Source organism: Notechis scutatus, chromosome 5 (assembly GCF_049901735.1).
Source record: "Notechis scutatus isolate UNSWTSFEM ecotype Mainland chromosome 5, rNotScu1.2, whole genome shotgun sequence".
In the NCBI taxonomy this organism is placed as follows: Eukaryota; Metazoa; Chordata; class Lepidosauria; order Squamata; family Elapidae; genus Notechis; species Notechis scutatus.
Genome location: NC_142013.1, coordinates 9,589,297 through 9,616,548, shown reverse-complemented (window position 1 = coordinate 9,616,548; position 27,252 = coordinate 9,589,297). Strand labels below are relative to the sequence as shown.

General features: G+C 39.7%; 1 protein-coding gene across 1 annotated transcript in view; it reads left to right on the top strand.

The window, feature by feature from the left end:
- Positions 1-27,252, top strand: part of GRM5 (glutamate metabotropic receptor 5) — a 243,615-nt gene that overhangs the window by 90,421 nt on the left and 125,942 nt on the right. The window contains exon 2 of the mRNA XM_087967519.1: positions 13,438-13,687. Coding sequence (XP_087823645.1) covers positions 13,438-13,687 — 250 coding nt within the window. The remainder of the gene's footprint in view (positions 1-13,437; positions 13,688-27,252) is intronic.

Sequence of the window (27,252 nt, the reverse complement as noted above, 5' to 3'; positions counted from 1 at the left end):
TTGTTGCTCTTCTCCGCACTCTTTCTAGAGTCTCAGCATATATTTTTATATTGTGATGTGCACACGCCCAGATTTGGATTATGGTCATTGACACATTCAGAGCTCTGATAAAAAACAACAACCCAGAAAATAACTAGAGATACATTCAAATCACTTTCAACTGAACACTGAGGCACAACAGGCTCTTTGGGATAGACAGAGATGCAGTGAATTTCAAGTAACAGCAAAATGTTATTGCTTACAATGTACATTTGCTCTTTCCCATATGAACAACAACAAACCCTCATCCACACTTACCTATGTTCTCAGCTAGGCTGGCAGGCACTAGTCAGAAGTTGTCAAGCCTGGATCCAAAGGCAATTCAAAGAGTGGATGAACTTCCAGGCCCCTTTTATCCCCCCAAATCCTTACTTTGTTGATTTACAAGATGGGCAGCCAGTCTTCCCTTGTGGATTTATAAGACTGGTAGCTGTCGATGGGATTTGGGGAGGAAGGTTTCCATGTGCTCAGGCCCAATGCCTTTTGTGTGGTTCAGCTAACATCTTTTCTTTGTTTCCTTAATGACTTAGTTCCTTCTTAACTATCTTCAATAGACAAAGTTCCACCCTTGGTTAGGTACCTACTTCATCTTTAGCTACGACAGCTTGCAGCCTAGTCATGCAGTACCAGCAGTAATTCATTGGGACGTATGCTTAATACCTCGGTTATATGCAACTGTGGATTTATAGATGGCGTTTATGTTCAAGGATTTTGCCTTTAAGAAGAAATGTGTCAGAGAATGCAGAAGGATGAAAATAACCCAAAGCATGTATAATCCCTTGTAGACATCAAGTGTCAGCTATGCAGGGTAAGTTAAATCATGCAACGTGCTTGGTGTCGCCTTCACTTTTATTCAGAACTATTCAGGGAGCACCTGGCTATTACAAAGTCCTCAGAACTAGATCAGTTACAACCTTGCCAGAACTAAAGTATTAAGCAAGTATTGTAGAACCATTTAGAACAAAATGCATTGATGGTCAAGAGCCAGCATGGATTTGTTAACAGCAAGTAGTGCATCCAATTTGATCTGTTGTTGACCCATTTATTTGACCCTGGGAACGGGATAGATATCGATCCCTTGGCATCATGCAAAGTATTAACCGAAGTTGCCTGGGAAATCTAATTAGAATAGAATAGAATAGAATAGAATAGAATAGAATAGAATAGAATAGAATAGAATAGAATAGAATAGAATAGAATAGAATACCTTTATTGTCATTGCATTCTACAAATACAATGAAATTTGAAAGCTACTCCAGCACAGTGTCCCAAACACCACATTGCAATCACACTACTGAGTATTTTATTATAATAATAATAATAATAATAATAATAATAATAATAATAATAATAATAATAATAATAATAATAATAATAATAATAATAATAATAATAATAATAATAATAAACAACCACCTAGTCTAAAACCTATCTAAAACACATAGTAAGTTATATAGTTTAAAAATGCCACTATCTACATAGGACTAAATCACAAATGCACAGTTTAATTGAGATTATGGAAAAAATTTGGGCTGGACTATGCTAATCATACAAGAGGTGGTTGAACAAGCAAGCATACATCAATGTTCCAAATCAAGCTGGATGAATAGTTCAAATAACAGGGCTCTATTTTAGTCCCTGTATATTCAACTCATCTATGAATAAATGATTTGGATAAGGAATTAGAAGACATGATAGTTGCATTTGGAGATGAAACTAAGATGGTTGTCATGCCATAGCACCTCTTGTTTGGATAACTATAATATGCTATACATGGGCCTAGTTTTGAAGACCATTTGAAACTACTGGATCACTATATCTGGTCCAGCATGTGGTTGCACGAATAGCTATGGGTGCATCTCAGTATGTCTATGTCATAAAATGCACTGGCTACCAGTTGATTTCTACATGCTGCTCAACATTTATGAAACATTTCATGATTCAGGACCTGGCTATTTATGGACCACTTTTTCATAGGGCATAGAATGATAGAGTTGGAGGGGACCTTAGAGGTCTTCTAGTCGAACCCCTCGCTTGAGCAGGAGACCCTATACCATTTCAGACAAATGATTGTCCAGTCTCTATTTGAAAGCCTCCAGTGATGGAGCACCCACAAGTTCTGAAGGCAAGCCATTCCCATGGTTGAATACTCTCGCCTTATTTATCGTTATTTCTAGGCTGCTTTTCTCCTTGATTAGTTTCCATCCATTGTTTCTTGTTTTGCATTTTGATTCTTTGGAAAATAGTTTGACCCATGTCACTCCTTGTCCTTCTTTTCATTGGACTAGAAATGTCCAATTCATGTAACTTTTCTTTGTATGGTTTAACCTCCAGCCCCCTAGTCATTTTTGCTGCTCTTCTCTTCACTTGTCCCAGTGTCTCCACATCTTTTTTTTATATTGTGGTGACCAGAACTGGATGCAGAAGCATAGTCTTACTAAGGTCTTACTTTTTCTTACTTGGTCTTATTTTTTCCCATTTTCTCTGCCGGGCAAGGACCTGTCCAAGGTGGGCATGTCTGTCCCATCAACTAAACAGGACAATCTTAGTAAGAGGTGTGCCTTTTCTGTACCACTCCTGGATCTGGGAGATCATTCCTCCCAAGACCTATATTTCATCCCACCCTCTCTCCCTCCCTCCCTCCCAGATCTCGTATGTCATGATCTTAAAATTTCATAAGAAAGTTTTAAAAGGATAGATTTTCAAAGAGACAAGAGACCAAGTTGATTTGTGATCATCATCAAAGAGGAAAAATAAGGGAGAGAAGAAAATGGGGTGATCTCCCATCCTCTCCTTATCCAGAGAAGTTTCAAGGATCATGTATGCTTTTATAGACAGATGCTGCCATATCGTTAGCTGAGATACTGGATGATTTGAAATGATTGTTAAACCGAACAAGGCAATGAGAAGACCTGCAAATTAATGTATCAAAGAACAAGATAGTTCTGTTTGCCAGAAAAATCAGAGCCAGCAATTGCGAGTTATATATAAGTGCTGAAAAATAGTACAAGTAGTGAATTTGTACACCTTGGTAAAAAGATGGGATAGAGATAGAAAAATCAAAGCCAACTAGGATATTTCAAGGTGGACAGATGCTAGTAAAAAGACAGTGGTTGCCATGATTTCATGAATGAATGTTTTTGTTATAAGATGTAAAAATGGCCAAGTATAAAACATGTTTTTCCCCTCTTTGATATCTGGAACTGTGGATTAGACATGCCAAGAAAAATATAAAAGGAAGCTGAATGCAGTGGATGCAGGATACTTAAATAGTCTCTTAGGCAAAAGAAAGAGAAGGAGGGTCAAAATAAAATGGGTGATGAATGAATGCAGATTAAATACAAAAATGAGTAGCTGGGTGGAAAGAAATACATTGTGGTGGCTTGGTCATATCAGAAGAATGAATGAGGCTTGATTGAATAGCTGAAAGGAATGGGAAGTCACGGACAGGTGGTTTTGATGAGATTTGAAAAAGGGAAAGATGAGGACAAAGGCAATGTATGAAGTAGTGTGGAAGCCAGGATGGCAGGCAATGCCCACAACATCTGGCGATGTATGCAGGTAGCCCTCATTGATTGACTACAGTGAGGACCAGTAGCTTATTGTTCAGTGAAGGGATGGCTTGAGTGGGAAATCACATGCTGTGACAGAGTTTTCCTTTCCCTCACTCCCCAGCCCTTTGGAATACTCAACCCAATTACTAATTAGCAAGAAGGGGATTAATGTTTGCATTTACATTCATTGGAGAGAAAGGGGTTAGAAAAGAGTAGGCCAGCACGCAATGAGGAACAGACAATGAAAGTAAGGTGCCTCTGCCAGCAGCTTTGAGCATGTTATATAAACAGCTTAGTGTATTGTATGCCTCCTGTGCCCACATTATGTGCCTGTTTACTCCTTGTAATCCCTCACTTTTCAATCTCTCCATTCTGTTGGGGTGGGTGAAGAAAAAAAAAACAAGTAATAGACACAAGAAAGATTGTCTGCAGACACTGCTAGTTTTGTTTTCACCTTTCTCCCCCCCACCAACTTGTTTAAGCAACCTCTGTGCACTACAAAGGGGCAGAGAAGAAGAAAAAACCCCAATGTGTTTGTTCATTATGCCCCTGTATTCTCTTGCAAATCCCTTCCTCTTCAGTCTTTCTGCTCTGCAAGGCATTGGGGGAAGAAAAAACAACCTCAGGCATGTAGCAATTTGTACTGTAATAGCAATCAAGTGATCAAGGGGCTCTGCAAAAGTTGTAAATCAGAGCATTGGTCCTAAAGTTATCTTTCAGTAGTGTTATAACCTCAAACAGTCACTGAGCAAGGCAGTTGGTAAGCAGGGTTTAGCTGCAGTGCAAGACAATAGGTTTATTCATCTGTCTTTTATATGTCTTATCTCAGGTTTTTCCTATTTTTTTTGTTTACTCCTAAAAGGGAACAGCACAATAAGTGCTGATGTATATATATATAAATTAACTACCACTGTAGCCAATTTTTTCATAAAGAACTAAAGATAGTTCAAAAAATTCCTTTAAAACTTTGAATATAAATAAAAGACAATTACAAACTATATGTGTTTGGTGCTTTCAAGTCAAGCTTGATGTCCATGCGGTTTTATTGCCAAGTATTTCTATTTGCCCTTGCCTTCTCCCTGTTACTAAGAGTAAGTGACTGGCCCAAAGATGCCAACAGGCTTCTAAGATCAGGACAGGACTAGCATTTACTGCTAATCTCCATCTTTCTACTCCTGCCCCTATGACCACTCCAGCAAACTTGCTTTCATGTGTGTTTTACAGCACCAGTGTTTTAAAAAGGCTGAATTTGAAAGATGCTCATCTTTTAAACTAGAAATTGAATGCAAAATTTAAAAAACTGCACCCATAATTGCACCACACACAGCTATTACTTTTTATACAGTATTTATAGCTACACTGCCCTCTGTATTTTAGAACAGGAACAGGATTCCTATTGTAGATTGCAAGCTGGAAACATTTTAATGGTTGACGTAAAGCTGCTACTTAAATGCCTCACATTTCTTTTGATGGAGTGCATGATGCGCACTTAAACCAACTGTGCATGCAGTATTTAGAAAATGATTCAGAGTTATATTGCCCATTCCTTTGAATGAGCACATAACCGTAGATAGGTCTACTTCTACTGTAAACATTACAAATACACATCCCAAAGGTGCAATGTTAGCATGTCATAAAACCCAAAAAATATCCAGGAAAAAGAAAAAGAAAGAAAGAAAAGCTTGCCAATGACTCTAAATGTGCTGCATTATAGGTTATTTGAGGAACTGCCTGTCTCCAATAGTATCTGCCCAGTTACTTGGGTTGATGTGCTCTGAGTTCTTTTGATTAAACAATGCCAACTATTGGGGACCTTAGAAACGTACCTTCTCTATCCTTTGGAAGGGGATCCTTCCTAAAACCCAGGTGGCTCCAAAACTATTGGGAAGGGCCTGGAAGACCAGGACCTTTGTCCCAGGCATTTGGGTATAATTTGTGTTGTGTCTTGTGGTAAGTGTATGTATATTTTCATTGTTGCCTGGTTCTACCATTTCTTTGCTCCTTGGCCTTCATTGTTACACTGTTATTGTCATAAAATGTAGTCTGGATTCCTGGGAGGGAGGGAAGGAGGGAGGGAATGCATTCCAGAGGAGCAAGAGGCAACTCAGTTCAGATAGTTTGTGTGTGAGAGAGAGTGAAGATAGCTCCTCCATAACGGTTCCCACAGTGTGCTTTATGGGTGTCAGCATACTTTAGTTTAGCAAGATTCTGTCTATCGGCGAGGAACAATAAAGAAATCTGCTTGGAAGAATCACATCATGTCTTTCTTGGCTTTTGGAGCCTGACAGTTATATTGTTATTTTTTGCTGTGTTTTTATTTTGTGAAAGAAAGAAAGAAAGAAAGAAAGAAAGAAAGAAAGAAAGAAAGAAAGAAAGAAAGAAAGAAAGAAAGAAAGAAAGAAAGAAAGAAGGAAGGAAGGAAGGAAGGAAGGAAGGAAGGAAGGAAGGAAGGAAGGAAGGAAGGAAGGAAGAAAGGAAAGAAAGAAAGAAAGAAAGAAAGAAAGAAAGATAGATAGATCATATGGAAGTTGAGAAATTTCATGATCATTAACTAAAGAACAAACTGAGAATGCAAAACCAATGAAAGTACCAATAAGTCAGGCTGCATTTCACTTGTTTGAAGCAAAGTGAAAATTCTAACCTGCCTAGTTCTAAATAAATAAATAAATAATCATTCAAACACATTTAACATTTTTCATTTCATTATGTGAGTTACGTCAATAGTATTTATTCTTATGGTTTTGTGCTATCTTTCAGAAAGTTGAATGCTTGCAGTATATCACAAATTGAAGCCGGATAGAAGCATTTATAATAAAATAATTAAAAGCTTGGTATCAAATCCAAGTGATGACACTGATAATAATAATTCCTAATTGTAATCCTTTGATCCATTTGTTGCCAAGTCTCTCATTGTTAAGTGATATTTTTTTCCGGGTCAGAGGGTATCTAATGAGTTTGGCGGGTTTAACATTTTCTATTATGGAAAAGATCAGTTAGTTAATCTTATGCTTCTTTCCGTCCTCAACCTCAATCATTTACTCCATAGGTTTTGAGACAGGTCATCCATAACTTATTAATTACCATCTCCCTTCCCTTTGAAAAAGAAATCACTCTTAATATCCCATTCCAGACAAATAGCTGACCAATCTCTTCTGGGCAAAGTCTAAATGGACTATTCCAGGGCTAATTGAAATGAATTGGGTATTTGAAGGCTCAAAGATCCAGCTGTTGAAGTGACTTAGATGACATTTGCATGCCTTGACTACTGTCCTCATAGAAGGACCACCTATGAAGGACTGCCAGGCATTGATTGTGATTATCAACTCCCTGATCACCTAAGTGGATGAGTTGATAAGCCCTACTTTATCATATAGCAATAGCACTTAGCAATAGCACCTGGATATATATACTGCTTCACAGTACTTTACAGTCCTTTCTAAGCAGTTTACAGAGCCAGCCTATAGCCCCCACCAATCTGGGTCCTTGTTTTACCCACCTTGGAAGGATGGAAGGCTGAGTCAACCTTGAGCCTGGTGAGATTCAAACTGCCAAAATACAGGCAGTTGGCAGTTAGCAGAAATAGCCTGCAGTACTGCACTCTAACCACTGCGGCTCTTAATATAATACCTGTGAAGAGAGATACCCACTTCAGAAATCATTATATACACATTTCTTTACAGGATAGGTAATAACAAAATCTGTGTCCCTGAAGTGAGCTCTTATCTCTGGTGATCTTCCATAATTCTTCTTCTGGAGTCTGCTCCCTCCCACTGAAGCTGAGTGCTGACATCTGACATCTCCTTGTCACTTCAGATGTGTTAGCAGTTCCATGGAGACCTCACTGCCTCATCTATTGTAATTCTGTGCAAAGCTGGAGAATAATCAGATCCAGCTCAGCTCAGAAGGTGCCCATTAAGTGCCAAATGTGACTTGCATTTTCTCTGGGCAATTAGGAAGAAAGGATGTTATCCGAAGCTCAGACTAATGTGCCTCTGGAAAACACTATGCGGAAACAGTTATGAATAATGAAAAGAGCTGCAAATAACAGCGCGTTTCTGCCACTAAGTAGCTAATTTGCAAAATGGCTAGCCAACATTATTCAATTTAGCTTCAGCAGTCCCTTGTCATGAGTAATTGAACAGGTTTCTTTGACTTTAGAAGTCCCAGCAAGTGTAGCCACCAATTCAGTAATGCTGACCTTTTGGAACTTCATCCTCATCCTCAGCTTTCCAAAGTTAACGCTTGTGGGAACGCAATGATTCTAAACTTATCATGTGCTTAATTCCACTCTCAGCTCTGTCTGCTCTTCTGCTACAGAAATGGAAATAATGTTTCTAGGAAATTCACATCCAAAGTCCTGTTTCGCCAGGCAATAATGTGCCCAATTAAACCATTGTTTCTTACATATTTTATTGTGCCTTATTTACATCTTGAAGCCAATTGAAAAATGGCAGCTGTGGACAAAAGCCTACTTATTTTTTAAGTTAAGACTCTAATAATTTCCAATAACTTGTCATAGTTTTCAGTAGAATGAGTGCTCCTAAGAGTACATAATATATTTTTGCCCAGTATCAGTCACTGTTAGGCATGACTATTGCTAAGCCAGAGGAAGTTTAAATTAGGAATAATGAGTTGGTGGTTATAGCTGAAGTTAATGATTCATTCAGGAAGTGTAAAGACAGAGCAAGATAGCAGAGGACTGCAGCTGGATAGATGTAATGGTATGGGGGAAAGACCTTGGGAGACAGGCCAAAGAGATGCTTCCTAGGGAAGGGTCAGATAAGAGACAATTTAGCCCATAGCTGGGTAGTGGATGAGGCAAAATGCTTAAAAAGAGACCCTCCCTAGTTTTTTGGGCTGTAAAGGAGATGTCAGGAGAATTGTACTTCCAGGCTTGTAAAATTCAATTAATGTAGCTTTACAATAAAGTAGAATTAGCTTATCTTTTTGTGTTTCTTGTCTGGTCTACCTGGCAAGGCTGACAATCATCTTGCGATCTTCTTGACTGTAGCTACCATGAGCCTTTTGTGCAGTGGTGGTAGTCTACCGGTTTGGCCCGGTTTCGCTGAATCAGTAGCTCCGAGGATCACCTGTGAGCTAACCATTCACTCTGACGATCAGCTGCTTGGCCCTTCCACCCTCCCTGGCTCCATACTGACCTTTATTTCCTGATTTTGAAGCTCAGCTGCTTCGTGCAGCATAGCGGATTCCCACACATCAGCTGTGGAAGACACAGGGAGAGTGCAGGATTGCAGGAGAAAGTCCGTATCAAACCCTCTGCAAAGCGCATAGCGAAGTGTGCCCACCAAGCCACACCCACCGGTAATAAAAAAAAAAAAGTTGAATCCCACCACTGCTTTTGTGTGTTTGATTTGTCTTACAAACAAGGGGTCCTTGGTGCTCTCTGAGTTCAGTTGTTTGCTTGCAGATGTTTCTTATCAAATTAGGTAACATCATCAGTGCATGATGATCAGTGCACTGCAGTAACGATGTTGGGTAATGAAACATCTGCAAGAAGAGAGCACCAGAGAGCACCGAGCACCAATCCTGAGCTACAAACATTCTCCTTTGTTGTCTTACGAACTTTTGACAATACAGCTAACTATATGTGGGCCACAAAAGTAACAGAAATGGCCATTCTTGTCTTTCTCTATCATAAAAAAGATCTCATTATTCCCTCCCATATAACTGCAATTAAATATGCATGTTCATGTTCTCTCAAAAATTCTTCCTCACCATCAGAAGAATTTGTATGAAAAATTAATTAGGCTAGATAAATGTCTGTTGGATGGACATTCTTGTTTGCAAAGTTGTGCAAAATTTTCTTCCCTGTATCCTGAGTGGAGCTGCATCTGTTCCCAAGCACTGGTTTACTTTTCCTTTTTCCAAATAAACAATTTTCAGACGATCCTTCTTTCCTTTCCCCCCATTCTGAATGAAATAAGATCTCATAATTTCATAAAAGAGTTTCCCCATCTTACCCAAAGCATGCACACTTGTACAAAAGTCATTATTGGGCATATGCTTGAATGTAATCACCCTCGTGCCAAAATAACCCAATTCATGCAATCTAAAAACCACACATAGTTACCAATAGCAGTCTACATGTCAATAGCATTATGGACTGCAAGGAGATCAAATTAGTCAATCCTAAAAGAAATCAACCCTGACTGTTTCTCGGAAGGACAGAAACTGAAGCTGAAGTTCAAAGACTTAGACCACCAAATGAGAAGAGAGGACTCCTTGAAAAAGACTCCAATGCAGGCGTGGCCGACTACCGGTTTTCCCTGGTTCAAGCGAACTAGTTGTTAATTTTATGGCCGGTTCAGAGAACCAGCAAATCCCACCCCTGGCTGGCCCCGCCCACCCCTCCCCACCCCTCCCAGGAGTCCCCATGTGGCCCCTTTTGGATCCCAGATAAGTGCAGGGCCCACACGTAGGCTTGGTGAGGGCAAAAAATGGGCCTCCTAGAGGCTCTGGAAAGCCAGAAATGGGCCTGTTTCTGGCCTCCATTTTCGCCCTCCTGAAGGCTCAAGGAAAGCCTCTGGAGCGCAGGGTGGGTGAAAACACTCTCCCCCCCCATTGTGATGCAGGAGGCCAACTAGGCTACACCCAACATGGCCACACCCACCCAGCAACCAGGCAGAGAACTGGTTGCTAAATTTTTTGAAGCCCACCCATGTCCTGATGTTGGAAAAGAGGGAAGGCAAAAGAAGAAGGGGATAGCAGAGGATGAGATGATTAGATAGTGTCATCAATGCAATGAACGTAGATTTGGGGAAAAGAGGGGAGACAGTTGAGGAGAAGGAAGATCCTAGTGTACTATGGTCCATGGGATCATGAAGAATCAGACACAACTGAAGTAGTATTAATGTTTCACGTGATCTTGATTCTATCCAATTAACAGAGGGATAGAATCAAGATCACATGAAGTGTTAACACCACTTTATAATGCCTTGGTAAGGCCACATTTGGAATACTGCATTCAGTTTTGGTCGCCATGATGTAAAAAAGATGTTGAGACTCTAGAAAGAGTGCAGAGAAGAGCAACCAAGATGATCAGGGGACTGGAGGCTAAAACATATGAAGAACAGTTGCAGGAACTCAGTATGTCTAGTCTGATGAAAAGAAAGACTAGGAGAGACATAATAGCAGTCTTCCAATATCTCAGGGGCTGCCCCAAGGAAGAAGGAGTCAAGCTATTCTCCAAGGCACATGAGGGTAGGACAAGAAGCAATGGGTGGAAACTAATCAAGGAGAGAAGCAACTTAGAACTAAGGAGAAATTTCCTGACAGTTAGAACAATTAACCAGCAGAACAACTTGGCTCCAAAAATTGTGAGTTCTCCAACACTGGAAGTTTTTAAGAAGATATTGGAAAACCATTTGTCTGAAATTGCATAGGGTTTCCTGGCTGAGCAGGGGGTTGGATTTGAAGTCCCTTCCAACTCTGTTAGTCTATTCTATTCTACTGAACAACAACAATAACAGTAACATCAATGACTTAAGTCTCTGGTTACCAATTAAAAATCATGTCTGGGTATAGCAGACTGTCATATTACAACGAAGTTGATGCCATCTGCAACTGGTCAGGCTTGTGATATATCCTTTGATTGGCCAGGAACCCTAAATTCTATGAAAAGCAGCCCCTGAGATACATGTTTATAATACCAGGGTAAAGAATAGCTTTTTTTTTATGACAGCCAAGATTATTCTTTCTCTAGTCTTTTTTACTGACAGCTCAAATTAATTTTCTCCTAAAGTTCAGAGACTTCTGTCCAGTTTTCAAAGATGAGTTGATGAAAGATAGCACCATAGTTCCAGGACAGATTTCAAATTAAGTGTATCCTTTCAAATTAAATATAACCAGCATTTCCAGGATCATTATTAGTCTATTGTTGATGATTGTAAGTGTTATCTCTCTGGGTAAGCAAACACGTTTAATGATATTTAAAATGTTTCAACTTATGTGTATTTTGTTTGTCCCATATATATCAAGTGACCCTCAAGTTGAACCTGAAACCTGGTGACTACATAGATGTAACCAGACATTTTACTTGGCAGCTATTCACATATTACACTGTCATAATCCCAGGATCATATTTTAACTTCCACAAATGTGGGATTTCCTGGTGGTATATCATATCTGTACTAAGCACCTCTGATCCTGTTTAGCTTGTTGAGATCAGACAAGGTCACATGGAATGAGTATTTATTGGAATATGGCACATGCAAAAATGAATATAAGAATAACAATCTTCAGACATGATTATGAAAGCAATAAATCAAATGTCCCGTTTATAAGTGAGAAATTGATGCTAAGTTCCCAAGTTTCCAGCAATAACGTTTCTTCAACTCAGATCACCTGGTTTATAGACTGAAGTCTACATGTCACTGCTTATGTCATGTCATGTCACTGCTTATATGATGATTGTATGATGTCACTGCATCATACCTCTGGTGGCGCTGGGGTTAGAATGCAGTATTGCAGGCAAACTCGGTCCACAGCCTGAAGTTTGATTCCTGACCAGTTCAAGGTTGACTCAACCTTCCATTCTTCTGAGGTCGGTAAAATAAGGACCCAGATTGTTGGGGGCCCTCCAGGGGGTTTGTTGAGGTAATTCCCGTTAGGAGAATGAGCGCATACAGGGAGACGTAGTGAGAGTAATGTTGAATAATACACACATAGCACACAGATACACTGTACAGTAAATGTAGGTTTTTACTTCCAATAAACGTTTAAGCAAAGTTCAAACACAGTCCAAGTCATTCGCGGTTAAATCAGTCAGTTTTCAGTCCAGGGATAATCCAATAACAAAGTCCAGTATCAAAAACAGTTCAGTAACAGACTTACATCAAATCCAAGAATAGCAGTCAATTAGGAGGAACGGCAATACTCTCCAACAGAAGGAAACAGAGACTCACTCACACTCTCTTCTGAGACTAACACAACCCAGGTTTCTGGCTCCATCTTATGGCCGTTTGAGAAACCACACCCAATTACAGTTTTTGCATTTTCTTAAAGATACAGTATTAAAATGTCTATCCTGGTTTATATATTTCCAACCCAAATAACTGTTAGGTGACTTACATTCCTAACAGGGTTAACATCATTGCCCAGAAGATCATTGGTTGCCCTCTCCCCTCTTTGGAAGAGCTTTATAGCTCCCGCTGCCTTAAGAAAGTTCAAAACATTCTCAAAGATCCATCTAATCCTGGGCACCCTTTTTTTTTTGAACTGTTACCATCTGGAAGAGGGTACAGAATAATAAAAACAAGGACAAATAGGCTGAAAAACAGCTTCTATCCCAGGGCAGTAGCTCTTTTGAATTCTACTTTATAGTTCAGTATTAATGCAATATCAGGGGTTTTCAATTCAATGTATAGAATGTGAAGTATATGTGTTTGTGTTTATTTTCATAGTCATAATGTACACTGAAGATGGTATTTAATTTTGTTGTATGAGGTGCAATGACAATAAACTAAACTAAACTAAACTAAACTGCAAATATGCTGATATTGTAAACTGTCCAGAGCGTGCTGTAAAATGCTATGGAGTGGTATATAAATCTAAGTACTATTGCTGTAATAGTATGTTGGCCTTTTTTAAAGTTATGTCCCACTAAATAGTCATATTTGGTTTGCAATGAGTTGCTATTCCGTTTTTTTTTTTAAAAAAAAATAAGTAGTTTCCTATGCAGGTATTCCTCATCTTATTCCTCATCTGTTCCTTTACATTTGATTTCAGCTTCCTAGTTATGTGATGATGTCACATCACTGCTTATATGAGCCCTTCCCATAATTTTTTTGGCTAATATTTTTGTGCATCTTGATTTTCGCTCTAGGAAACTATGGCGAAAGTGGAATGGAAGCCTTCAAAGACATGTCAGCTAAAGAAGGAATCTGCATCGCTCATTCTTACAAGATCTACAGCAATGCCGGAGAGCAGAGTTTTGATAAATTGTTGGAAAAGCTCAGAAGCCATTTACCAAAAGCAAGAGTTGTGGCGTGTTTCTGCGAAGGCATGACTGTGCGAGGACTGTTAATGGCAATGAGACGCTTGGGACTGACCAGTGAATTTTTACTGCTGGGCAGGTGAGTAAATCTGTCAATAGTTGTTGCCTTCTTTTTATAAACGGAATAAATCCTTCTGTATTTAAATTGGAGCTGCATCCTGATTAAAGATATCTTTGGTTGATTAACATCAGGAGAACTGCACTACAGGGAGTTCTTGACTTACAACCGTTTGTTTAGCGACTGTTTGAATTTACAACGACAATCAAAAAAAGTGATTTATCACATTACTGTGTTTTATTGCTCTGTTTAATTTAGTTAGTTGTGTCAGTGCTAATAAGGGTTTTCCACCATGCAGAGCTCTCAAGTGAATTTGCCAGATGAGAAGACACCGAAGGGTCCATCATATTGTTTATTGGGAACTTGTAGGAGTAGTAGAAGCAGAATCCGGGGGTTGAATCAAGCAAGTAATTAGCCTAGAATCATTACGTTCCCATAAGCGGTTCAAGTCCAACCCCGCTAGAATTCCTTTAACTCTTATCTAGTATCAATTTAATGCTGACCGTTAGTTGACTAAATTCTTGTGTGATAAAATCTAGCGGAAAAGACAACAACAAATAGCAAAATGTTCAGGCTAAACCTATCATATTTTATTTATTTATATCATTTTGGTATTTATGTATATCACTTCGGTATGTGTTCACAAATTTATATCACTGTAAAGATTTGCCCTCCTTTTTTAATGGTGAAGAACTTAGCTTGGGTTTTGCAATTTAGATGTGCTTATCACCTCAATGTAAATAATTCGTATTCAAAGTACACATGTAGGTATAAACTTCCAATGGTCCTGACAACATTTACCAAAATGCCCACCTGTTTCCCTGTCCCACCTGGTTTTATTTTCTGAAAGGGGATTTTTAGCTTTTTTTAAATTAAAATGAAAAAAAAAAATAGGTATTGTATGTGTTGCAAAGCAAATCACTGGTTTCAAATGTAATTTCTGAGTATAGTGAAACTTGAATTAATGGAGTATTTGGGAGAGAGATGCCTGTTAAATGTAAGTGTCTGTTTAATCTGCATTAAATATAATTGATGCAATTTACATTGGTGTTATTTGTGGAATTATGCAGATTAGGTAAAATGATGCCAATAATCTAAAAACATCAAGTATGTCATTACTTGAAGGACATAAATGCCATTAATTGTTTCAACTTCAGTCAAAGACTAACTGTATTTGTGAGTTAAGGACCACCTGTACTTGTTTCCAAATCTGAATATCAGCAGGCTCAGGTGTACCGTAGCATTTGCAGAACTGATAACGAATTGGACAGAACTTTGATGTGCCCCCAAATAACAACAGATGAAAAGCAGTCATGGAGAAGGATTACATCTTCTTAGAACTATCAAGTAAAGTCCCAGTGATAAATAGTAAAACACTGAAGAAGGCAAATAGCTAGTAGTAGTAGTAGCAAGAAGTAGTAGAGGTACTAGTACTGTGAGAGGGATCTTGGACTCCTAGTGGACAATCACTTAAATATGAGCCAGCAGCTGCCAACAAAGCAAGCCCTAGGATACATTAATAGAGTAATAGAATCAAGATCATGTGAAGTGTTAATACTATTTTATAGACCACACTTGGAATACTGCATCCAGTTTCAGTCACCATGATATAAAAAAAAAAATACTGAGACTTTAGAAAGAGTGCAAAGAAGAGCAACAAAAATGATTAGGGGCTGGAGGACAAAACATATGAAGAACAATTGCAGGAATTGGGGATCTCTAATGAAAAGAACTAGGGGTGAGATGATAGCAGGGTTCCAATATCTAAGGAGCTGCCACAAAGAGGAGGGAGTCAAGCTATTCTCCAAAGCACCTGAAGGCAGGACAAGAAGCAAAGGATGGAAACTAATCAAAGAGAGATCCAACCTAGAACTAAGGAGAAATTTCCTGACAGTGAGAACCATGAACCAGTGGAACAGCTTGCCTTCAGATGTTGTGGGTACTTCATCACTGGAGGTTTTCAAGAAGAGATTGGACACCCCTTTGTCCATAATTGTAAAGGGTCTCTTGCTTGAGCAGGGAGTTGGCCTAGAAGACCTCCAAGATCCCTTCCAACTCTGTTATTATGTTGTGTTTTTAATCTACTCTAAATATTTGGCTCAGTACAGTTGTTCTTAAGTAGCAAATATCAATTCACCAACTTGTCTCTGCAAGGAAGAGTGACTTCCAAGCCTTCAACCAGGAAAAGCATTTTTTAAAAATTTCCTTTAAGTCCTCGGTGAAACCAAGGACATAAAGATACAGAAAGCAAAAATTCATGCTCTCCATTGTGTGTCTTTGAGTCTTACTGATGGTATTGTATGATGCTTTACAGTTAAAAAAACTATAAGCAGTCACATTCCTGAAGGCTTTGCTACATCTTCCATGCTCCGCTGAGTTAATAATATATCTGCTCTGCTGTTCAAAAGGCTATCTGAAAACCTATTTTATTCTGTATCAGGAAGATAACTAGAATGTGGCTTGGAAACCATCAGTTCATAGAACAGTGAAGTGGAACCCCAGAATTATGGAGGAAATCATGTTCAATCATCATCACCGCTACCACCATCAACACAAGCTTCTCTCCACAATTTATATAAGTATAGAGCTGAGCATTAATAGTTTCATACTTCAGCCAAAAAAAAAATTACATGTCCAACTAACCAGTGGGTAGTTGAACAGGTTTTTTTTTTCTGCAATGGAGACAGAAGAAGTGGGCAAATGTTTGGTGGCCAAGTCTTCATTGAATGATGGGAAGGATAGTCAAGAATGGTAGTAAGCAGTGCAATGTTGTGTAGAAGGGATGCAACAGGGAACAAGATCCATCTGGGTTTCAAGTTTAGAGGTGTGTATTTATACACAGGTGGTCGTCGCCTACCAACCACTTGTTTAGTGATCTTTTGAAGTTATGATGGTGCTGAAAAAGGAGACATACAACCAACCCTTGATATTATAGCTTTTGTGGCGTCTCTGTGATCCTGTGATCACAATTCCCACGCTTGGCAATCATTTACGATGGTCCCAATGTTACATGGTCCCATGATCACCATTTCTTGGGGTCTGCTTCCAACAAGAAAGTCAATTGGAAAACTGGCAGGAAGTTGCTACTTGCAATTATGTAAAGTTGTGATTAACGATCACAGCCAGATTACAATCATATGACATTGGACTTAATTAGCATGGCACTTAGATGTAGAGATTTTGGTCCCAACTGTGGTTGGAAAGTGAAGGCTGTCTATATTTTAAACTTTAAATTTTCAGTTAAATATTAATTTTGTGCAATATTTACAGCAATATGTATGCTTGGGGAAGCAGTTAAGGGTTTGCTGGGAAAGGGTTGTTTGTGCCTTTGTCAGTCTTGGCAGTTACAAAGCTAAATCCATAGTTTTCTTGGCAAGAATTGACTTGCTCTTGCCGTCTTCTTCCGAAGGCTGAGAGAGAGGAACCAACCCAAGGTCACCCAACTGGCTTTGTGCCTAAAGTGGGACCAGAACTCAGAGTCTCCCTGTTTTTACTCTGATACTTTAACCCAGGGGTCCCCAAACGTGGCAACTTTAAGACTTGTGGACTTCAACTCCCAGAATTCTATGCTATGCTGGCTGGACAATTCTGGGAGTTGAAGTTCACAAATCTTAAAGTTGCCAAGTTTGGGGCCCCCTGCTTTAACCACTGCACCAAACTAGCTCTCAGGCCTAGATTTAAGATCTGAGATATTAATTTTTCACCAAAAGCTAAATATTTTAGAATGCATATTTTATATACAGTGTGGAGTTTTGTTTTGGGGCCTTAGGTTGCCAGATTTTGGCATCTGTGCTCAAAGGAGGCTCCAGGGTCCACCGAAAGAATATTTCAGAGTTACATGCAAAATTCAGATGTCCCCGTAAGTTTGTTGTGCTTTCAGGGTAAACAAAATAACTAAAAAGTATGCCTTCCCATATCCCCATATTCCCAAAAGGAGTTTATAATTATTATTTGATTAATGTTTTCTGCTGCAATTTTAAAAATTAAATGTAAACTCAAGGTTCAAGATCCGTGACCTGATCTTGCTTTATATTGGAAGACAACACTGATAATTTCTAGTCTGTTACTCATCCGCTACATTCCAATCAATCTCTCAGACCCCAAACCATAGCAGAGCATATACACTTGATGTCCTATTATTTGCTAGCTGAACTGAATGGCAAGTTGAATGGCATAGAAATAAAAAGGTAAAGGCGACTTGCAGAGTTTTGCTCTGCTAGTCGTGCTCATCTCCATTTCAAGACCATTGAGCCAGTGCTGTTCAAAGACATTTCTGCGATCATGTGGCCAGCATGATGTCATGGAACGTTGTTAACTTCCCACCGAAGTGGTACCTATTTATCTACTTGCATTTGTATGCTTTTGAATTGCTAGGCTGACAGGAGCTGAGGCGAGGGTGGGAGCTCACCCCATCATGTGGAACTCAGGTCTCGAACCTGGGCTGTCCGCTTTCCAGCTGACATGCCTAGCATCTTAAACGCTGAACCACTGCACCACCCTTGAAATATGATAATAAATGAAATAAATAATTTGAGGGAAAATCTAAATGGCTGTTGTGGTTCGCCGGCAGCCTGTGCAGATGGCAGTGGAATCAGACAGTGGGGAAGAAAGGGGACCTGTCAGGGAGTCTGGAGAGGACTCAAACGAGGGTCCTGCATCCAATGCAGAGATGGGGCCAGGACCATTTGGGAGTGGGGTGCTGCCTTCAGAGCCCTCGGAGTCTGGCAGCAGTGAGGCAGAGGAACAAGGGGAGCCTGTTCCCAGTGCACGTATGTGCAGAGCTGCTAGAAGGTGAGAGCAACTGAAACAAAAGGGGCAACTCGGGAGTAAGGCTGGGAGGTGATTGTCCCTCCCATAAGGTATAAAGGACAGGCAAAGATGATGAAACCTTTGCAGGAAGCAAAGTCATTCGTTCGGTTCAGATTCATTCTTGAAGCTCTTTGTACTTCGGTTGTTTTTTTTCCTAATTCATTTGACATTTTTGTTATTGGCAGCACTTCACAGGAAAGAAAGGTGGGTGCTTATCTTGAGGGACTATTTGAGATTCATTACTGGCTAGGAAAGTAATTCCCAGCATTGCAATAAAACAAGACTTGTTTTTAAAATAAGCTTGTGCATAATTAAGGTCTCGGAAGCCTTGGTCAGAACAATGGCACCTGGGCTGCTTACATTGTGGTTAAAAGGAATTCGAGAGAAAAATGATGACAAAAACCCTCTGGAGCAGTGGTGGGCAAGGATGGGCAACTATGGTCCCTTTATGACCTGTGGACTTCAACTCCCAGAATTCCTGAGCCGTAGCTGCCCACCCCTGCATTGGAGTGCTCTTTGTCAGCTCCAACTTTACAAAGCCATGAGAAGACATATCCCCCTAGTAAAATAGTTCCTCCCATTTTTCTGTCAATGAATAAATTGAATTTTGAAAAGCCAGATATATTTCTGGTTTGGGCTGATCTCCTCTAGTCTAATCTGGTATTGTCCCAGTGGTGGGATTCAATTTTTTTTACTACCGGTTCTGTGGGAGTGGCTTGGTGGGCGTGGTGTGGCTTGGTGGGCGTGGCTTGGCAGGGGAAGGATACTGCAAAATCTCCATTCCCTCGCCACCCCACTAACCTGCTTTCCAGTTCTGTTCTTCTGTGCAGGGCAACAAAAGAAGACCCAGCCGATCAGCTAGGACTCAATAGGAGGCAGAGAATAGATGGGGCAGGGCCAGTATTGCCGGTTCTCCGAACTACTCAAAATTTCCATTACTAGTTCTCCAGAGCTGGTCAGAACCTGCTGAATACCACCTCTGTATTGTCCCATATTTTAGTTTGTTACATTTATTTCTTTTAATATTTTTGGAGTGTTACTGAATTATAATTTTAATTGTTTTATACTTTAGACAGTTTCTGGTACATTGGAAATGTTCTTAAAGGTGAAGAAGCAAGTGAGAAATTTTTATACGGGCATCTTATTATGATTTAATCTTATTATTAATTATTAATCTATGCAGACTCACAGTGGCTCACAACAACCTGCCAAAAAGCAATAAAATGCCCATAATATTTTTAAAAAGGGACAGTGCAGGTTAATAAACAAAAAATGAAAAACAATGAACAATGTATGATTAATCATTAAATAAACAAACACCCAAACATCGATAATAATTCCCTGAAGGCTGTCTGGAAAAGATTAGCCTGGAAGGCTGCCACTGATAAGGCCACTCACTAACTACTAGAATAAATAAAAATATTTGGACCCAGCTTTGTTCTAATACTGATTCAGAGCTGCTTTGTTAGAGAAAGGCAGAAAGCAACTTCAAAACTGAGCAAATTGGAAGCTGAGCTCCACTTATAAATTCTATTTTGAATTAGAGAAAGGAAAGAAATATGATTCTCAACTTCAGCAACTTTATAAGACGTGGACTTCAATTCCCAGAATGCTGCAGGTTGCCTTGCGAACTAGGGGATTCTGGGAGTTTAAGTCCACACGTCTTAATTTTGCCAATGGTAACAAACACTGGCCTAGACAACAACAGAAATATTCTGGGAGCTGATATCCCAAATCCTTTAGGGAAATCACTCTGTGTGTAATAATACCCACATATAGCAAGTTACCTTTTGGAGGAATAAATGGTTGTGCAAATACCAATTCCAATTGGAAGTAACATTTTTTCCCTCCCTCCCTCCCTCCTTCCTTCTTCCTTTATTATTTATTTTTGTGAATTTGTCAGAATGTCATATACTGTACAACCCATCTTTCCTTAAGCTCTGAGAACAAAAAATAATAATAATTACAGTTATTACATCATGGTTTTTACATGTTTTCCATCAAATTTCTCCACCAATTTCTCTAGGGCTAGCCAGATGGTATTCTATAGCAGTATTTTTCAAATTTGGCAACTTTAAAATGTGAGGACTTAAAGTCCCAGAATTTGGAAGTTGAAGTCCACACATCCTAAAGTTGCCATTTTTAAAAAAACAAAAACCTGCTATAGAATACCAACTGGCTTTCTATAACTGATGAGTCCCCAATAGGATGAAACCAGTCATGTACTATCTACTTCCTAGTAGTCAGTGGTACTAGCAATCAGTCAGAATATACACTATGTAAATATAAAGTAGAGAGACAGTTTGGTGTAATGATGAAGACCTGAAGCTAGAAAACAGGAGACTGTGATTTTTAGGCATGAAAGCATCTGGGTGATTTTTGGGCCAGTTGCTCTCTCCAGTAGTGGGCTGCTACTGGTTCTGACCGGTTCAAGCAAACCGGTAGTTCCGGTGGGCAGTTCTGAAGCGCACGTTCACCGAACCGGTTGTTAAATTAGTTGCAGCCCACCACTGGCTCTCTCTAAAGCCCTAGGAAGGATGCAATGGCCAACCACTCTTGAAATCTTGCCAAGATAACCACAAGGACCCATCCAGCCGGTTGCTAGACATCAACACTAGGCAGGGGCGGGCTTCAAAAAAAAATTAGCAAAAGGTTCTCTGCCCGGTTGCTGGGTGGGCATGGCCGTGGTGGGCGTGGCCTAGTCAGCCTTCTGCACCATGGTGGGTGTGGGTGTGTTTTTGCCCTCCCTGGGCAACGGAGGCTTTCCTCGAGCCTCCGGGAGGGCGAAAATGGCATTCCTGGGCTCTGGAGGCTCTCTGGAAGCCAGAAACGGGCTCATTTTCAGCCTTCCCAAACTTCCGGAAGGCCCATTTTTCGCCCTCCTCAAGCCTCCATGCACACGCGTGGGATTTGGTGGTTCTCCAAACTGCACAGAATCTTAGCTAGGGGCTCTCCCGAACCCCTGCAAAGCCCATTCCTGACACTAGCTCAAAAGCAAAAATCAAAACAAGAAACAGTGAGAATAGTTGCTGTGACTTTGGCTTGACTCCGAAGGCGAGAAGAGAGGGGAACAGCTCCGGGTTCATTTCCAACTTTTTGTTACGGGATTGTGTTTTTCCAGCCTCGCTGGAAAATCCGCACATGGGATCAGCTGGCTTGCCATGCAGGTTTAAATACAGAAGTTGGGAAAGCATCCAATGGATATATGACCATGGTTTGAAGGCAGGCTGAAGAATTTCTCCCTCACCCTCTAAACATTAAATTAAAACTGCAGATAGGAAAAGATAAAACAGGAAGGACATTATCTTTTTTTATATCAGGAAATATAAACGGGATGGACTTGTTTTATAAATGGGGTTGCTTTGCTTTGCTTTATTTATTTATTTTCAGTGCTTGGGGAAAAGAAATGAGCATAAGATGAAAATTTTAAAGCGGGGGTGGGGAACAATGGTCTTTTTATGACTTGTGGACTTCCACTCCCAGAATTCCTGAGCCAGCCATGCTGGGAGTTCTAGGAGTTGAAGTCCATAAGTTATAAAGGGGCCATCATTCCCTACCTCTATTCTAAAGCACATTGCGTTCTGCAGAGGCACATGGAATTGTGAGAAAGAATTTCTTTTAAATCACACTTTCCTTGCACATTTGAAAGAAAGACGCAGCACGATGGTTGTTTGTCTCGGGGACAGAGAGAGAGAGAGTTTTTCTTTGAGGAAGGAATCTTGCCTTTTGTCATGTGAATTGCTAGCCATTTCTGGTTTTTACATTATTCTCCAATACTCTGCTGGATGCTTTATTGAATCAATACCCAGCAATGTAGAACAGGCAAGCATGTCTAAAGGGAAACAAAGGCAGGCCTGTTCCAGGTTCAAGGCACAATATGGACATGTTGTAGACTCTCTCCTTACTCAGTTGGCCTTCATATAAAATAGGACTCCTCAACCTTCTTCTTTTTTATTTATTTCCTGTATTTTTCTGCATGTTTCTCTCCTGGATTTATTTATTTTTATTTTTATTTTTATTTTTATTTTTATTTATTTTTATTTTTATATGTGTGTGTGTGTGTGTGTGTGAGTGTGTGTGTATTTGTTTTCTGAGGTTCTCACGGGTATTTGTATGTGGATCTTTGGTTATTTGGGTTTTCTCCCACGTAAAATTGGATGTATCTAGGCAACATTTCGATGAAGTCTCATTCATCATCTTCAGTCTTGTGTCTTCGGCTCTGTACTCTGAGAAGCACAGAGCCGAAGACACAAGCCTGAAGATGATGAATGAGACTTCATCGAAACATTGCCTAGATACTTCCAATTTTATGTGGGAGAAAACCGGAATAACCAAAGATCTATCTATCTATCTATCTATCTATCTATCTATCTATCTATCTATCTATCTATCTATCATCTATCTATCTATCTATCTATCTATCTATCTATCTATCTATCATCTATCTATCTATCTATCTACCCATCTATCTATCTATCTATCTATCATCTATCTATCATCTATCTATCTATCTATCTATCTATCTATCTATCTATCTATCTATCTATCTATCTATCTATATTTCAAGGTCATTGCAGCTAGAGCTAGGCTGCTTGGAAAATATCATAGTTTAGTGGTAGGGACCGAACCCTAACTCTTTAAGCCTTATTACTGAAGGTCAAATATGGCCTTTTAGGCCCATGCCCTGGCATGCATCTTTTCTTATGAAACTCAAAGTCTTTTGAAGATGTTTCACTTCTCATTCAAGAAGCTTCTTCAGCTCTGACAAGATAGTGGGGAATGGAAGGATTTGTATTCCTTGCAGACAGCTGGTCACTTGCATCCCTTTTAGAGGGTCGTTGAGGCCACTTGGAGGTTTATCTATGTCCTCAGAGTCACCTGAGTTAGTGCTCCTGGTTCCGATAGTCTGCAATTTTTCCTCTAGAAATCCATTCCTACACCACACCATTCAAAGGGTGTTCATCTCAAATTGGATAGTTAAAAGTCTGTAGAGATTCTTAGTCATCCAGGTCATGGTTGTCCCAAAGCTTCTTTTTCAGAAGGCAACTGGACTTTCTTGTTTTTTCTTTTCTTTTGAAGACGTTTCGCTTCCCATCCAAGAAGCTTCTTCAGCTCTGAAAGAATAGTGGGGAATGGAAGGATTTTAACTGAAAAATGTGTGCCTTAAGCACCTGCAAGGCATAACATCCTCATTTGACCTCTTAAACCTCTGCAATGCAAAAACATCCAACAAACAAACAGCAAACAAACTTGAAGTGTAAAGGGATGTCGGTTAGGCTCTCTAGCTATATTTTTGGCATTTTGCTATGATGCATCTGCAGTGAACTAACAATGTTTTAAATTACTTAGTAAATGTTTTGGCTGCACAGAGCTGGATTCCAGGTTTTCTAATTAAAAAGAAAAAATTGCATAAAATGCAGTTATCTTGCCTAATGAACAAGCCTTCCCTTGGCCACACGCATCTTTTTGTGATTTATAATGTTCCTGGGGTCACCAAAGAGAATAAGCATTACATGTGGCTGGCTGAGATTAGACTCAAACAAATAGGTTCCCGAAACAATTTGGCCACTCTCAGAACAGACTGTTCGCTAAGAAATAAAGGGTGCTAATTAAGTTACATTAAATGCAATTTATTCCTTGTTCGATGGGCAAGATACATCGTATTAGAATCCAAATGTATTAATCACTGGTGATATTTCTCACCTCACTTCATTATGCGCTGAGCTTGGGCATGACCAAAAAGAGGGGAAAGTCACATGAAATCTTAGGATTTCCCACGTAGAGCCCAGGCAGTCCTCAACTTACAACAATTTGTTTAGTGACGGTTCAAAGTTACAACAACACAAAAAAAAGAGATTTATGACCGGTTTATATCCTTATGACTGTTCTAGCATTCCCTGTGGTCATGGGATGAAAATCTGGATGCTTGGCAACTGACTCATACTTGAAACTTTTCAAGAGGCAACTGGCCTTTCTTTGTTATTTCCTTGAAGATGTTTCTCTTTGCATCCAAGAAGCTTCTTCAGTTCTGACTGAACGATTGAAGATTTGTAAGGATTTATATTCCTTGCAGTCATCTGGTCATTTAGCGCTCCTTCTGAGAGTTGTTGAGGCCACTTGGAGGTTTATTTGTGCCTTCAGGGTCACCTCCGCATGACATGGCCAAAATAGGTGAGAAAAAAGTTTTGTGATTTTGCCTTCCAGTCTCATGCCTGGCTCCTTGCGATCCAAGGAATATGCAGGAGCCTTCTCCAGCACCACACCTCAAATGAGTTTATTTTCTTCCTGGCTTGCTTTTTATAAGGTCAGACTTTCACAACCATAGGTTATCCAATCTCTTCTTAAAAACTTCCAGTGTTGGAGCATTCACAACTTCTGGAGGCAAGGAAGTGGGGAGGAGGAGGAGGAGGAGGAGGAGGAGGAGGAGGAGGAGGAGGAGGAGGAGGAGGAGGAGGAGGAGGAGGAGGAGGAGGAGGAGGAGGAGGAGGAGGAGGAGGAGGAGGAGGAGGCTGGATGCATACATTAGTATAAACTCCAGAATGTTTTTAGCTTGGAAGAGATTATTTCAAGTCACTTCTTTGACTTCTCTGGAAAAGAAAGAAAGAAAGAAGGAAGAAAGAAAGAAAGAAAGAAAGAGGGAGGGAGGACGGTTATCATTGCTAAATGAGGCATTTATTAAAGTAACTATGGGGGAACACAATAGAGCAGACCCAAGAATCATAGGGAGAAACAAAGAAATTGACCAACAAAGTGCATTAATTGCACAAGAAAATAAACATGAGTTCACACTTATCTATCACATCAAATCCTTTGAACTATTCCAAGAGTTGTAAATGTTAGTCTTCCCAACAACCCTGTAAGGGAGATGAGACTGTAAGAGAATGAGTTGTGAGCATGATTGGGATTTGAACCTAAGCCTCCTCTGATTGACCCCCGGTACATTACCTTTGTGCTTGGAAAGAAGGTGAGTTAAAAATCAGGGCAACTACTATCATTTCTAAAATCAGAGAAGGGATCAATTTCCCTATGACTGGATTAAAGTGACAAAGTGGCGAACATCAAACACATTTCTCCCTCCATCTGACTGACGGATCGTTTGTTGTGTAGCTGTTGTGCCTCCGGAGGCTAAAGCTGAAGGCAACTGATAACGTGGATGAAATACCAAAAACCTTGAAATCTCAATCTGCTCAGCGGAGCTAAGAGAAAGAAGCCCTTGTACATCTTGGCAGAAACAGTCAAGATCCAGGAGGGAATTGAGGATGGGAGGAGTGTCCTCCTAAGCAAGGGACTCAGTGCTGATTTTGCACTTTTGTTTTTAATGGGAGGTAGGGGGGAAACCCTGCAATGATCAAAAGGGAGAATTGACCTAAGCAGTGGAATCTAGTGGCTATTCTCAGACTAGACTAGACTAGACTAGACTAGACTAGACTAGACTAGACTAGACTGAATAGAAATAGAAATAGAAATAGAATAGAATAGAATAGAATAGAATAGAATAGAATAGAATAGAATAGAAATAGAAATAGAAATAGAAATAGAATAGAATAGAATAGAATAGAATAGAATAGAATAGAACAGAACGAAATAGAAATAGAAATAGAATAGAATAGAATAGAATAGAAATAGAATAGAAATAGAAATAGAAATAGAAATAGAAATAGAAATAGAATAGAATAGAATAGAATAGAATAGAATAGAATAGAAATAGCAATGAAATAGAAATAGAAATAGAGTAGAATAGAATAGAATAGAATAGAATAGAATAGAATAGAATAGAATAGAATAGAATAGAATAGAATAGAATAGAATAGAATTCTTTTATTGGCCAAGTGTGATTGGACACACAAGGAATTTGTCTTGGTGCAAATGCTCTCAGTGTACATAAAAGAAAAGAGACATTCGTCAAGAGTCAAGAATCATAAGGTACAACACTTAATAATGGTCATAGGGTACAATAAGCAATCAAATCATACTAGGAAAAAATCCATATAAATCGTAAGGATATAAGCGACAAAGTTACAATCATATAGTCACAAGTGGGAGAGGATAGTCTATTTTCTCTAGATTAGTGCTTATCTAGAAAAAAGAAGGACTAGAGGGGACATGATAGCAGTATTCTAGTATTTGAGAGGCTGCACAAAGAGGAAAGGGTCAATTTATTTTTCAAAGCACCTGAGGGCAGGACAAGAAACAATGGGTGGAAACTAATCAAGGAGAGAAGCAACTTGGAATTGAGGAGAAATTTCTGAACAGTGAGGACAATTAACCAGTGGAACAGCTTGTCTTCAGACATTGTGGGTGCTTCAGCATTGGAGGTTTTTAAGAAGAAATTGCACAGCCATTTGTCTGCAATGGTGGTAGGACAGTGGTAGAATTTTAAAAAAAATTACTACTGGTTCTGTGGGCATGGCTTAGCGGGCATGACTTGGTGGGTGTGGCAGGGAAAGGATACTGTAAAAACTCCATTCCCTCCCCACCAGGGGTGGGATTCAAATTTTTTAACAACCAGTTCTGTGGGCATGGCTTGGTGGTGGTCATGTTATTGGCTGGGCATGGCCAATTCAATATCACTCACATCGAGGCACGCATCTCCTCGCCTGGCCTCTCATGACTGTGGGGATGCTGCAACAGTCGTAAGTGTGAAAAATGGTCATAAGTCACTTTTTTCAGTGCCATTGTAACTTTGAATGGTCACTCCACACAAGCAAAGTACCAGCAAAGGAAAGGAAAAATAACTCCAGAGACATTCCTGAGGCAGGAAGTCTAGTCCTACCAAG